Source organism: Dermacentor variabilis, chromosome 1 (genome assembly GCF_050947875.1).
Source record: "Dermacentor variabilis isolate Ectoservices chromosome 1, ASM5094787v1, whole genome shotgun sequence".
Classification (NCBI taxonomy): Eukaryota; Metazoa; Arthropoda; class Arachnida; order Ixodida; family Ixodidae; genus Dermacentor; species Dermacentor variabilis.
The window spans coordinates 233,494,523-233,509,685 of record NC_134568.1 but is presented as its reverse complement, the minus strand read 5'-3'; the positions used below and the strand labels follow the sequence as shown (position 1 = coordinate 233,509,685).

The window sequence follows — 15,163 nt, the reverse complement described above, 5'->3', positions numbered from 1 at the left end:
GCCAGATGGCAAAAACACGTCACAGCTGCCTTTGCAGCTGTAAGTGGCTTCTTTTGGAAGCTGAGTGCATATGCTCTAGGCCCTTATATATATCGGCGGCATGCAGCCTGTGCAGCACCACCTTCCAAAACATATGTGAAACGTGCCTCGCCACTCCCTCTCTCGCTATGCACAGTATGGGGCTTCCATTCTTGCTGCAAGCAGTTCAGGCGCTCTCATCTGTTGCTGCTTGCTCTTCGCTTGTACACGTCTCATCTCCTGTTCCCAGATTGCGAGTTGGCACCAGCTACCTGAAACGCTAACATCACAACGCATCACACGAGAGAAACACGATAGTCCACACAGGCAGCGCCACTCTGATTTTCCATTTTCGCCACTCTGATTTTCCATTTTCGCCATTGTCTTGCTTACAAAGGCTCAGTTTTCACTGTGAATGATGAATTCATTATTACAGAAGCATAATCTTTCAATCTAGCTCGACTTAATACTTTAATTTAGTGTCCCTGTAAGGTGCACTTAATGCATGATGCATGAATGTTTACGCATTCCAGCCCCATTGAAATGTGGCTGTTGTGGCAAGCATCAAACCTGCTACCCCATGCTCAGCAGCGCAACGCCATAGCCACTGACCTACCGTAGCGGGTAATGGAATGCATTGTGTCCAGGCCTCTTTAAGAGAGGGAACCTTTGCCAGCCCCCTTGGGGTACTGGGCAGGCCGTCTTGTTAGTGTGCAAGCGCTGTTTATTTCGGACACTATTGCCGGTTGCTAATTTTTGTGTTACCGGACACAGGCACAAGCATGCCATTGTTGGATGAAGAGGTGTTGTCCTGCTTGCAAAAGCATTTAGTACGCTTGCACGACTGTTAAAACAACATTCAAGCTTGCAAAAGGCATGGAATATTTGGTTGGTGCCACAAGGCTGACTGTCAATAGGGAAAGTGACTGAGATACATGCGTTTTGTTCATCTCCCAGGGTGCAGTCTCCCCGCAATTCTCAGAAGGGAGTTTCTCCTTAAAACTGGCATCACTGTGGACATTGCGAATGGCAATTATAGCAATGGACCTTTACCCAGCTGCTACCATTCATCATCCTGCCAGCATCTGGTCTTGGTTGTGCAGAAGAGGCGTTGGAATCTTGCCGTACAGGGAGAATGGGGTCAAGCCCACAAGCAGGGCGTCTGCCTGTTCATAGACCCTTTTGGAAATGGCAGGCATGTCACAAACCATGCCCCAAGCAGAGTTTTGGGGCAAGCCCCTGCGCTATGCGCTTGTCTGCTCGAAATCACCATTGGGATCGAGTAACATGCCACTAAGAGGCACCAAATCATAAGGCTGCCAGTGTAGCACATTTGGATGATACACAGAAGGCTTGTATGTCGGCACTGTTGTGCCAGCATAAGGAACTCTTTACCATTGAACCTGGGTGTACCAATTTAGTGAGCCATGGCAGTCCTTTGAAGCGTGACTGCAGGCCCATCAGTTTGGCCAAGAGGCAAGAGGCTTGCTGGATGAGTTGGTATCAACTGGCATTATTTGCTGCTCATCGAGTGCCTGGGCATCTCCAATTGTGTTGGTGCATTGTGTTGCTGCAGCAGTGACTGTCTCAATGTGTTGTATACAGGGTAAATAAATCTGAGTTTGTTGGTGATCAGACTCTGGAGCTTTCCCTGCACTGTGTTGGACAGTCGACAAACCTTGCTGTAGTGTCCTTTCTGCGCTGCTAAGTGCAGGAGCATCATGCCCTTTCCTGACCATCGCTCATGAGATAAGCCTCCCGCAAACCCATCTTTACAGAGCTTAGAGGGTCCTGAACCATCCCTCGAGCTTGGTGAAGAACAATCCACAGACAGAACATGCTGCTGCAAACATCTCAGCCAAATTTTGCACTCATGCGCAGTGCATGGGATTCACAAGCAGAGTGCAAACTAACCTTTTTCTCAAACACTTGTCAACAGAAGCCTGCTCCTCACCTGTTTCAGGGCTGCCAGTGGCTGCCATATTTCATCATATAGTAGATTCCCAAAAATGGCTCGTATTGGCCACTAGCTGACATCAATCAATAAGCACGAGCCGACTATTGTGTGCTCACAATTGGCCATGCCCACCCACGTAGAATGAAACTGGCCACGGTGTCATAGCCGTTGGATCTCGCTAATTTAGATTAGTCTGGAACCCTCAACTAGCCTCGAGCTACGGTAAACTTGAACCCAGATTACACGTGCACTATGCTTGCCTTGCATCTAGAGGAATTGCAGTTAGCATGTACAAGGAATGTCCGCCAGTGAACGCTCATTCTCAGCCACTGTTGGCTAAACATTGCTTTGCACTCAGCTTCGGCTGAGTGCTACCAAGTGTGCAATCCGGATTTGCCTACTATCTGTGCAGGACAAAGCAGTCCTGCACCATGTAGCATAGCCAGGCTGGAGCGCACGAGACAGCCATTCTGTGCACTTGCAGTTGTGCGTATTTGCGTCTGTTGCGTAGCATAAATACCGAAGCCGCTGCAAGGTGCTGCGACGAGCCCTCTTGCTGTAATGCCACAGGCGTGAAATCGCTCTCTACATCTTCGGTGCTACTCCGCTCCTTCAGAACAGAGAATGTTGAGGGTGAATGGGAAAGCTAAATATCATGCTGGATGTTTCTAAGCTCATACTAGGTCATTTTGAAAAATTCTTTTGATAATATTTCAGAGAGGTACCGCACTCATTCCAAGGCATTTCTTTAGGCTTCAAAGAAATGTGAATCAGGGCACCTTTAGGAAAAATAGCAGTCATCGCCTTTGCGCAGACTACTGCTACCTGAATGGATTGAGTCGTAGCGACACTTATTTGCTCTTGACGATTAGCTAAAATGCACGTGCGCCCGTGCGATATCAGATGCCACGACGGTGGCACTCTTGTCTTTGTGCAATTATCCATGTGGCACAACATACATTACGCCTATTTCAATGATATGGAATGTCCGCCTATGTCTTTCCATCGTGGGATAAACTGCCACTCAAGTGTTCCTGTCGTTACTCTAGATATTCATGCAGCCCAAGTTAGCAAGAACGCTGCACCATGGGCTGCCACCATGCATGGTTGCAAAGGATCGGCGGTTATTATGCCAATATCAGGAGATCACGGTTCAGCGGCACTACGTTTATGAGTTTCCAATTGCTGGAAACAGTTTGTGGTGACGTTTTACCTTTTGAACAATGAATCTTATTCTGCAATGCGACACTAGACAATTTTACAGCTCTTGTGTGGCCAGTGCACAGTCGTAATGCCGAGACTACGCCCGAAACCTTCGCAGAATGGCGGCATGCCGCAGTAATTTTCGAAGTTTACGCTCCCAGCCAAACAGAATGCTTCGCTCTTGTGCAGAATACACTCATATCCTTAGCAATGCTCAGTGCTCTTTAGAGGCTGAGCGGATGTGCAGTGGCGAGTTACGAGTGCCCAAGTCGACATACAAAGTGGCTCTGCAGCTTGCTAAGCTTGAACCCACAGTAGTCAGTACTACTGTGAGTATACGAGACAACAAAAAATACAAAGCACCTAAAACATATTCCTGGAAGCAGCCATATATAGAGCAGAATTAATACATAGAATCGCACAAACAGAATGTAGTACACTAAAACCTGGTTAATTCAGACTTCACGAGAGCAAAAAAAATGTCAGAGTTACCTGAATGTCAAATTATTAACGGTATCACGAAAACAAACACATGTTTACTATGTAAACATGCTTTTATTTACTGAATGAATCGGCAAATCCCGATTCTATTCACATAAGCAGTGTGGAAGCTGCAATTCTCATCGTCTCATGACATGATTATCACTCGCAGTGGTGAAAGCCTCACGACTTCCTTTGCAGCGCGGCTGCGGCACACCTTTTCATCCGAGACATGCTTTTCAAACGTGCACACACCCCGCTTATTTTTTCACCAGCAATCTGGTCACCAACAGACCGTCCGTCCATCGTGATGTCGCCGACACTCTTCATCTTCAACAGCTTCCGCGGTGTTTGTGACATTGCACATGCAGCCATTGCAGAGTCAAAATGAAACTATAATTTGCAACAACCACTGCGGATGAAACCGTGGTCGCTATCGATGTGATCATGGATGCCGACTACACATTTATGAAGGCATGAGTCCAATGCGCTGTTATGCACAGCGGTAAACACAAGAAAAAAAGGCTATGAAGGCACAATAGGGATGAAGTGCTAGGCGTTCATATCATGACTGATGACTAGGGTGACGGAAACTCCACCACTTCATCCAGCTCAGTGCTAGCACTGCTTTTGCATCGTGCATACAGTAGAATCTTGACACGATACGAATTTTTCAATAGTTCTGACCCAAGTCTATTAGCTTACAATGTGCTAAATTTTGAATGTTACGAATTGCCTTTCGTGCTGTGGCAGATGATACAAACTATCGAGCCATTTCGCAATCCCAATGGAGCCAGCCCCGGTGGGCCAGTAATGCTGGTAGTGCCAGACATTGGCTGCTGCCAGACTGGCAGAACAGCCGTGCTGATGTGCTGGTTGCATTCCTGTTGCCAGGGCAACCTTTGTCACTCCTTGACTTCAAGGATTCCAACCCGCGCATCCATCAATACAGGCCCCCCCAACCCTCCCCTTAAAAATAAATATCCGTCCTACAGTATCGTGCAATTTGTGGGCCATTTAAAAACTTTATCAGGAGCCAGCAACCACACGCAACAATGTGTAACCCTATGAGCAAGATTGGAAGCAGTTCGTTAGCAGATTGGCAGCAGATCACACAATACGAAATAGCTTTGCTGCTGCAAGAAAAGTTGCTATAAGGTCCTTATCAGCATCAGGCAGCAGCTAGGAGGCAGCAATGAAAGAAACTCGAGATAACCAGGCAGACCTTGATATATCAGCTTTGAAACAAGCAAAGTGCACAGCTTGCTGTTGCCAAACTGACTACCTTTGGTGTTAATTAAGGTGAGGTTAATTAAAGCACAGTTGATTAAGATATAGTTAATTAAGACACTCGGAACCCACAACCTACGGTGGGAAGTGAACACTCAACCTTTGGTGGGAGTGTTAATTAGGGCACAAGTAATTAAGGCATTCAAACCTACAACCTGTGGTGGGAGAAAACAATAGAATAACAACGCATTTGAATTAAAATTTGAAGTAATGTAATGAATGTCTCATGAGCACGCAGGCTTTTGCCTTCATTCTCTTTAGCATATGGTAAATTTATTCAACATTTTCGATTTTCCAAATCAAAGGTGAAATTAATTAGGTTTTACTGTACAGTCAAAACTCGTTATAATGCAATAGAATATAATGAAGTGAAATTTCCCTTGAAATCCCCATAGATTCATAGTGCAGTACATGCTATAATGGATATAACGAAGTAATGTATTTAATGAGGTATTATGGCTCCCTCTTCCACGTTGTTATAACAAGGTTTTGCTGTAGTTGGAAAAACATGCAAACATGCTGTTAGCAACACAGGGATCACACTATAGCCAACATTATATAACCAAGAAAGCATATTGTTAAGCTGATAGGATACAAAAAAATAAAGGACGCGAAGCATACTTCAGTTTTATAGTTTCAGCTTGAAGTTTGTTACCTTGTACGTGAATCTGTATAATAGAAGAGAAAATCAAAATTCGAGGGAGGTGGGTTTGTGTGATCTCAAGGGTATTGCAACACCAATTTTCCTTTGTCAGCAAGTATTATGAACAGAAATATATATAGAAAATTGCTAAACACAAAATCTTGCAAGTCTTTGCAAATATTTTGTTCCTTAAAGCAAGTCTAAGATTATGCATTGTACATACATACCGGGAAAGACAAAAATGAAGGTAGCAGCAAGGGAGCCAATGATACGGATGACAATGCTGATGTTTGGTACAAGGCAGGCCAGGACAACCGTGGTGCAAAACCAGATTGACACAATTGTTATCCGTCGAAGCAGCTCACTATTGCGTTTACCATCCTCATCAAGGCTCCGCAACTGTCCGTAGAGATCATCCACTGCTGTCCTGTGAACAGTAAGAGTTACTATTAGCTAAATCTTCAAAGATGACCCAATCAGCAGTCAGTACCATGAAGCACACTATATTTGCCTATTTTGCTCTACCTCCTAGCTTCAATGGCATCACAGTACTTGTCTTTTCTTCTGTAATGTTTCAACACTAATCCACTTTTTGGTGTTGATATCACTCAGTCATTTGCAGTCAATGAATATCTCATAAACACAATAGTACATGCATGCATGTATGCACACAAACGTGTGAAATATGGTTGCCACAGTTCTTTCCCAGCATTAGCTTAGCAGAAAAGGAACATATTGCACAATTAGAACAAATGCACCTGGTATAGCATTCTGCTAAAAGAGAGGTGCAAGAACTTAACAGAGCAAAAAATAAATATAAAAGGCCAACCTGCCACAGAAGATAAGGATGGGGTATGTAGTGATGATCTTGAGTGCCATGGCCAGGATTCCCACCAATACTAGTGGCTGACGGGCATCATAGAGCTCTAGTATATCGCTAGCAACCCCCTGGCCAAATGTCAGGTAGCCAAACACCCCTGCTACCGTGTACAGCGAGGCTGTCAAAAGGGTGGCACTCAGCACTGCCTTGGCAAATGTAGACAGCCGCCGGTCCTCAAGGCACGAGTAGATAGGGACCGAACTCACATGGCACTGTGGGGGTAAAAAAAAAAAGACAACATGGCACCTATTTAATGGCAAAATGAAGAACTGACTTTATCGCAACCAGAGGGTTACATCAATACACATGCCATACTTCTGCACTTCTAACAAATGTAAAAAAAGCCATCGCTCTCATAAGGTAACTTCTCCACCTACACCCACATAGCACTGACCACACGTGAGTGATGGGTGCAGAAGCCTGTTTTCAAACTCCCGCAAAGTTCCCAGGCTAACAGTACCATGTTGAAAGCAGTTTGAAAATTAGTTTTTAGGAGTGTGCGAACACTAAATAGTAGATATAGTAGAAGTATATATAGCAGATATAGTAGAAGTAGTAGTAGTAGAACAGTAAGGAGACACATCTGATCAATTATCATGCATGTTGGGAATAGCATTGTACATTCTCATATGTACATGAGTATCACTGATAAATCTAGAGCAAACAATGAGATGTGTAAAAAGCAGAACTGAACCAGTGGGATTAGGTTCAATGACCAATGACTGTGCTTGCTGCTAACTTTGCGATTTGTGTGTTCCTTGTACATTAAGGAACTGGTAGGTTAAAGTTAAGCTGAATTGGTAACTTACACTGCTGGAATACCCCAAAAATCAGCATAAATGTGAATGATGGATTGGAAAGCCGGAAAGGATGAAAATAAAGGACAAGTAATGACATAACCATAGAAGCAAGTTCTTGAACTAACTGCTTGTAATGTTATTGGTTTTGAATATGTCTGGATGGGAATAGTTAAGCATTCACAAGCAAACAAGGATTACATTAAACTCTAAAGCTAACCAAAGACTTAACCTAGCAAGCTTGCAGAACTTGTTCCACCAAAAAACATGTGAATATACATTGAAATCTATGATGTCACTAACATATTCTGGTGCTAAAGCCTGCATGCAAAACTGAAAAAAAAAAAAAACTTGGACCTTCATTTTGTGCGGTAGTAACCTTTCCTTTTGCCAAACTGAAGCAAACACAAGCTCAAAAGGGTATTTCGTTAGTCTAAACTTATTTAGTGTTACTCTTTGGTGGCCCTTCTAAGTGCAAGTGTAGGTTATAAAGAAACTTTTAGTACAGTGCAGTTTCTTATCAGTACATGCCACCACAGGCCACAGTTGGAAAACATATTCAGTGCAGCTGTGTAGACTAAGCATGGCTGCCTGAGAAGCTAATAAGATGTGGCTAGAAGATTTTTCAAGAAGGTCAGCCTTGCGTCCTGCAAGGCTAAGGTCAGCCTTGCGTCCTGCAAGGCTAACCTTTTTCACAGTTGCGTTTTCGCATTTTCAGAGATTTACTCCCTCCTAAGAAAATGCATCTGTATATTCGTTATGCATTCTCAGTAGGACACAGAGTGGTTGGCACTTATTCACTTGACAGTTCAGGTTGCCACAACTTTAAGTATTACATTAGAAAAGAAATAACATGGCTTACTAGAAGCATGGTTCTGAATATAGCATGGTGTTTTTGTAGGCTGAACAAAGCAGGAACAAAGAGCATGAAACATATTCAGAGAATAAGGAAGTGGTTGACTAGCCTGATAGCCAAAGCATACTACTGGAACAGTAGTCAAAACATCTTCCAGAGAGCTGGGAGAGGATCTGGTACCAGATGACTTCGAGTTCCCAACAAAGTACTGCACCACGATCAGTAGGACCAAATAAAGGGCAGCAAGCACACCAAATATACTGCAATAAAAGTAACACAGAATGGGGATGTTTATCATTCGCTTTTAGAACTCATGATGCCATGATGCAAAAATATAAGCAAAGCGTGGTTATATTTTTCACCTAACGTGTGGTACTACGCCTTTTTTCATTGTTTTCTTAGTTAAAGAAATATTGCTTGGGGTAACACACATCATTGCTACATGTTATCTATGGAATACATTCAGAACCAGGCAAACCATACGACTTCCCGTCCAGGCCATCCAAATGTGCTGCAGGTGCAAGACTATTGTATTGTTTCAGTATGACATTAACATTTGTTCTTCCAGTAGTTAATAAACAACCTTCTGACCTCATTTGCAAAGACTTGGTGTAACACTAATAGCACTTTCTAATAAAAATGTACAGTTGATCGCTGCAATAACGAAATCGTTGGGGACAATTTTTTTGTTCTCTTGAGAATTTCGTTACTGGAGGAGGCATTTCACAAAGCTTACTGCCGCACACAACGGCCAAGCACGACGAGGACAACGAGGGGTACGAAACAAGTCACCTGGCCGCTTCTGCCAGAGTCTCACCTGGAAGTCAAGCGGCATTGTATGGTTGCTAGCAAAAATGAGTTATGTGCTACAACTAGCCGCTAAGCAAGCAACAACAGGTGGCAGCAAGCAAGCTTCTGAAGCGATTAAAAAACATGTTTTAGCACATTTTTTATTAGGATTTCACTTTTTGATGTTATGTTGAGACCATGCGAAGAAAACTAGCGACCGATTACGGCAGAAATTTTCGTTGTGGCGGGGCTGCCGGTTGAAGATAGGTCGTTGAGGGATATGAAATACATGTAGTTCTATGTACCTTCGCCGGGAACTTCGAAATATTTCGTTGTTGCGAGAATTTTGTTATCATGGGGTTTGACTGTATTACAATTAAACCTCGATATAACGAACTTCAACATAACCAAATTCTTGATATAACGAAGTATTTAACTTTTCATAACCTTTTGTCATAGAACACCATTTATTTAGAACCTTAATATAACAAAGCGTGTTTGTATGCAATTTCAATATAACGAAATTTCGCTTCTGCTGCAAAGGAATGCCGACACAATAAATGGGAACTTCCGCCGACACAGATGGTCAAATCACTGAATTACACGAGGCTGCTTGCAAACGCACCTCACAAACCACGCGACATGACTCAAGCGACCGCCAAAGTGCAGCCACATCATGTTCCACATAAAGTCCAAGTGCGATAAGATACTATTGCACCCCGCGCACTTTGTGGTTTAGGTGTGAGTGAACATGTGTCAGGATGAGACAAGAAATATGGTGGCTTCAGGAGTGCCGCCTTCCCGCACGAGCAAAGAGAAAGAGGGGGAAGGGACCGAGCTTGCGGTAACGCGTTTAAGCGCGCACGAGGGGCGGGACTTGCGCAAGCCGAATGGGGGGGTAAGTTGGTGCGCATATTGGCTTTGGCTGCGCATGGCTGTAAGCACGGCTGAGCACGTCGCACCCTCCTTTACAGAATCTACCGCATGGGCAAAAAGTGGGCGTGCCGAGATGGCATGGCATCACGTAAGCTGTCTTCCCACGTGTTTAGTATTGCAGGTTGCGTAATCTTGAGTTTCGGTGACCCGTTGGAGTGAGGCAGACAAAGCATTTGTTTAAGAGACTTAGATGGGCTAGTCGGCTGCTGGCTTGATGGAATATGGTTATAACGATGAGTTTTGAGGACAGGACACAGAAAGAAAGATCGGCGACTGTCCTCTTTGCTTTCTGTGTCCTGTCCTCAAAACCATGTTCCATGAAGTATTCGCTCCTCACTGCTGGCGCTTTTCATAATAGCGTCGTCCCAGTGAGCCACAATATCAGCTGCCGGGGCAGAATGTGCCGGGGCAATATAAGTGCGAGCCACAATATCAGCTGCCGGGGCAGAATGCACACGAAAGCGTGGCTGGCTTCACTTAATTTGTACCACCAATGTGGATATATCGTCGACGTGGCATGAAACCGCATCATTTGTCGCCGACTCACAAATTCATCAAAATGAATTTTCTCATTCAAATTTGCTTTTTATTATTCCCTGATAATCCAGAAAATTCTGTGGCCCCTTTCCGTGTAAGAAAAATCAATTGGTGACTACTTATTTGCATAGAAGGTCGAATTTCAATACAACAAATTTTCAATATAACGAAGCAAATTGACGGTTTTACCTACTTCATTATATTGAGGTTTAACTGCACTACCATCAGTTTATAGTAACTATGGATTTAAAACACACACTTACTGCAGTCTCATCCTGGATCCAATGCCATGAAATGTAGATACACACTGATCACAACATACAGATTTCAATAAGCATTCAAAGATTTTCTGTTTCGCAAGGGGTTTTTTTTTGACATTTTTTTGTCACACTTTTACATAACATCTGACAAATGCTTCTTTGTGTTAGTCTTGTATTGTTGCTTTATGTTAATCGAAATGTTATGAGCTTTAGACACATCTGCCTTGGTATTACAGCATACTGCCATTCATTCCATGACAGGCTGTTTGTGTAACAAGTTTAGGACAACAAAACACATTTAGCTTGCACTATTTCTTGAGGTCACCTTACACGATTGTCAACCTGTCCACAGAGACCTTATTTCCTTTACTGTCTGGTCACATCTGACAGCGAAAGGAACAAAGCAATTTCCTATTGTTACTCTAGCAGCATTCAAAATACTAGTACCAACTATACTACAACATAAAGAAAATGAACTAGGTGTGTAATGGTTTTCCATTAATGTCCCTCTCCAAGTTCTACTCAGTACCAATTATAGAGCACTATATGAACAATTGTCTGAGCCAGATTGGTATAACAACCGAGTTGAACCAAGCAACAAGAACTGATGTATTTTGAAATATATGTAATGAAACAGAATGTAACTTGCACATGTGGACTTGAAACTTCTCTAAGCACTTCCAAGTGTTGCCACCTGGATGTTCCGCCAAGAAGCCCCTCTTTACAGCGGCCTTCATTATCCCACACTCCAATCTCACATCCTGCCACTAATTTATATGCAACTCCTGGTTCATACTGTATCCAACTACTAGGCAAGGGTTAGAATACTTTATTACTGAGGTGCATGCTGACTGCCTCCAATGTACAACAGCATAGCACTCAGGGAGAGAACTTATATGCAGGCAATCTGCTAGCCAAGCGCATCCAATGGCAGCTTTTAAGACAGAAGTTAGAAATGTGACACACCTTATCGCATTATGATGTTACAACAGTGTGCAAGAGCAGTAGCCTGTAGTAATGACAATATCACTATTTCAGATGAATAGGTGCCACCTCTATTTAGTTCAGTACCTGGGGTATTTGAGAAAATCAATCTTCCGTGAAAAGCACATTGGGAGGATGAGAACAATAGATGCGGTGACAATAACAAAGTCCCTGTGCATAAACCAGTGGATGCAGTAGCTTGGCCCGTAGAGAGATGCAAAAACTGCAAGAGAGTAATGTCGGAATGGGTTAGTTACATGTTCACGATAGCCAAGTGCTGTAGACAACCACAGAATGTGACACATGAAAATGTTTATGCAATTTATCAATTGTTCAATCAACTCTACAAACACCAAGAAATTTGACAATACCATAATGCCTACATTCTTTGACAGTACATCTATATGAGGCAGAGTGAATGTCAGAAAGACACCATTGCACCTGTACTTACATCTGTCACCAATCTTGAACTTACAAATTGCATTGCAGATATGCATAGAAAGTAACATGATCAGAATTAAAAGACTAGAACATGAAGGTGGGGGGCAGTGTGTGCAGGCAGTTTATTGTTTCCTTCTTGTTCACTGTTCTGTCTGGGTATTTTGTTTCATTTTTCTGCACAGCAAATGCTGCCAGAGCAAGTTCAGTTTTATAAAAGTTCAGTTTGTGGAATATGTGCTGACAGTTGTGTTGGACATGCATGAACAGGTACGTAGTGGCTTTGTGGTTTTTAACAGTTTTGTCACTGTAACGCCCAAGAACACAGGCAGTGGCACCAAATGCCGCAGTGAAATGAAATGGTTGATGTCCTCCAGCAAAATCACAAAAAGCAGGTATACACTAGAACTGCCATCATTGATAAAGTTCCAGCACAAACTTTTTTAAAACCAAAGAACTTTGAGAGGAAGTCTTTCTCGTCATACAACAGCTGTACTTTCAGAACAGCAATGTAATGGCATCATGTACGTGAATCTTCTTAATTATTTTTCTGCGCTGGTTTGCTAATATGGTTACATACTCATATGAATGAATGTTTGATGTTTTATGGCGCAAGGGCCAAGTATGGCCAAAGAGCGCCATGTCCGTGTTGATGAGTTTGCAGTGAAATCATGAGTTCGATGAAGTTGGTGTGACGTGGCTGTAGAGGGGCCTTAAAAAATGGGCGCGCTAAAGTGCGCAAAATCTATATAAGATTATGGCGATGACTTATGACGTGTACCATGAACAGTAAGATGCATTTAAATAGAATGATACGATGCGTAAAAATATATAAGGTTATAAGATATGCTAGAGCACTGCTGCCTCCTTAGAGCCCTTGAAGAACAAGGGCCTGGAGGCATGTGCTATGCAAAACTGTTATCGCAGTGGCATCCTCTGGAGCGAGGATGCTCTACGAATTTAATGGGCATATAACGTGTAGTACGACATCATTTAAATAGTTGAGGATTGCCTTGGTGTCAAAAAGCGGTTCCTTGCCGAGAAACATAGCCGGGTGTAGAGGGATGTTGTAATGGTAAGCAAGCGGAAAATGTTTCTCTCCGTTTCGGCTTCCTGACACTCCAGGAGCACGTGGAGGACGGTAAGCCTCTCACCGCATCTACCACAGATTGGAGGTTCACTTCCAGTAAGCAGATAATTATGGGTGCCAAATGTGTGTCCTATTCTGAGGCGACAGAATAGGACATCTGTTCGCCGAGATTTTGTTGGGGAGGGCCAAAAACCTAACTGTGGCTTTATAACGTGCAGTTTATTATATATCTCTGCGTCCCACATGCGTTGCCAGTGGTTTCGCAGTTTCTTTGTAAGGTTTCAGATCTGTGAAGGGCAACAAAGCAGTATTATTAACGGCAGGGAGTGCAATTGACGTAGCCATCTGGTCTGCCAAAGCGTTACCTTCGTTTCCCCTGTGGCCGGGTACCCAGCATATGATGATTTGCTGGTTAGATAGATAAGCTTTGCACATGTCGGAATAGACCTCAGTAAGTACAGGATTTTTATGTTTGTAGGGTGACATTAAGGCCTTCACCACACTTAGGGAGTCTGTATATATAACGGCTTTTTGGAGTTTTGCTTTCTTTATATGCTTTACAACCGACCATACAGCGTAGGCCTCTGCCGTAAAGATACTTGTTTCTGGATGTAGTACATCGGATTCCGAAAAAGAAGGACCAACGGCTGCATATGATACTCCGCCATGTGACTCGGAAGCGTCTGTGTAGAACTCTGTGCATGAGTGTTTGTACTGAAGTTCTAGGAAATGCATTCGAATTTCAACCTCTGGAGCATGCTTTGAAACTTTTACAAAGGATACGTCGCATTCTATGACCTGCTAGTCCCAAGGAGGTAATAGCTTGGGTGGGCGCATTAAGCGGTGCTCCAGGAGTGGGACATGCATTTCATCGCTAAGCTCCTTCACACGCAGCGAGAAAGGCTGTCTTATGGACGGACGGTTGCGGAAAAGTGTAGCATACGTCATATCGGCAATGGTATTAAAACATGGGTGTTCAGGAATGGAATGCACTTTAAGGAAATAAGTAAAGCTGACGTATGATCTCTGTAAGTGGAGCGGCCACTCATTCGATTCGGCATATAGGCTTTCGATTGGGCTTGTTCTGAAAGCACCAGTGGCTAGGCGGATACCTAGATGGACAGGATCCAGCATCCTTAGCGCGCTCGGGGCGGCAGAGTTATACACTACGGCCCCATAATCCAATCGTGACCGTATTAGGCTCTTGTAGAGATTCATTACACTTTCTGTCACTACCCCACGTAGTCTTGGATAGAAGTTTCATTAAGTTCATTGTTTTTAGACATTTTTCTTTGAGATATTTGATGTGTGGAATGAAAGTGAGTCTATCGTCAAGTATAATACCTAGGAATTTGTGCTCTTTGTTGATAGGAATTTGTTGTCCACACAGTTCTAAGCAAGGATCCGGGACCAGGCCTCTCTTTCGTTTAAAATGAACACAAGAACTTTTGCGAGGATTGATTTTAAATCCGTTTTTCTCTGCCCATTTTGATACTTTGTTCAAACCATGCTGTACCTGCCTCTCGCACACTGCGAGATTACAGGATTTAAAAGCTATTTGAATGTCGTTCACATAGATAGAGTAAAAAATGGCCAGAGGTAATGAAGCACGAAGCGTGTTCATCTTCACTACAAAGAGCGTGCAGCTAAGCACGCCTCCCTGGGGTACACCAGTTTCTTGTGTAAAAGGACGTGACAGTACATTGCCGACTTTTACACGGAATGTGCGATTGGACAGATAGCTTTCTATGAGGCTTAGCATATTACAGTGAATGCCCATTTCTGCCAAGTCTCTTAAGATCCCGTATCGCCACGTTGTGTCGTATGCCTTCTCCATATCGAGGAATATGGATAGGAAAAACTGTTTGTGTACAAATGCGTCACGGATGTTTGCTTCAATACGTACAAGGTGATCAGTTGTGGAGCGCCCTTCCCTGAAGCCACACTGATAGGGATAAAGTATTTTGTTCTGTTCAAGGAAATGGATGAGGCGTCGATTTATCAT

At 43.3% G+C, this 15,163-nt stretch overlaps 1 protein-coding gene across 4 annotated transcripts in view; it reads right to left on the bottom strand.

Moving 5' to 3' along the window:
• The window catches only part of LOC142559365 (sodium-coupled neutral amino acid transporter 7-like), a 46,505-nt gene that overhangs the window by 8,544 nt on the left and 22,798 nt on the right, over positions 1–15,163 (bottom strand). For all 4 annotated transcript variants that reach the window (XM_075670974.1, XM_075670976.1, XM_075670982.1 and 1 more), the window contains 4 exons: positions 11,718–11,853; positions 8,234–8,384; positions 6,421–6,683; positions 5,819–6,018 (listed from right to left, as the gene is read on the bottom strand). In XM_075670974.1, the coding sequence (XP_075527089.1) occupies positions 5,819–6,018; positions 6,421–6,683; positions 8,234–8,384; positions 11,718–11,853 (750 nt within the window). The remainder of the gene's footprint in view (positions 1–5,818; positions 6,019–6,420; positions 6,684–8,233; positions 8,385–11,717; positions 11,854–15,163) is intronic.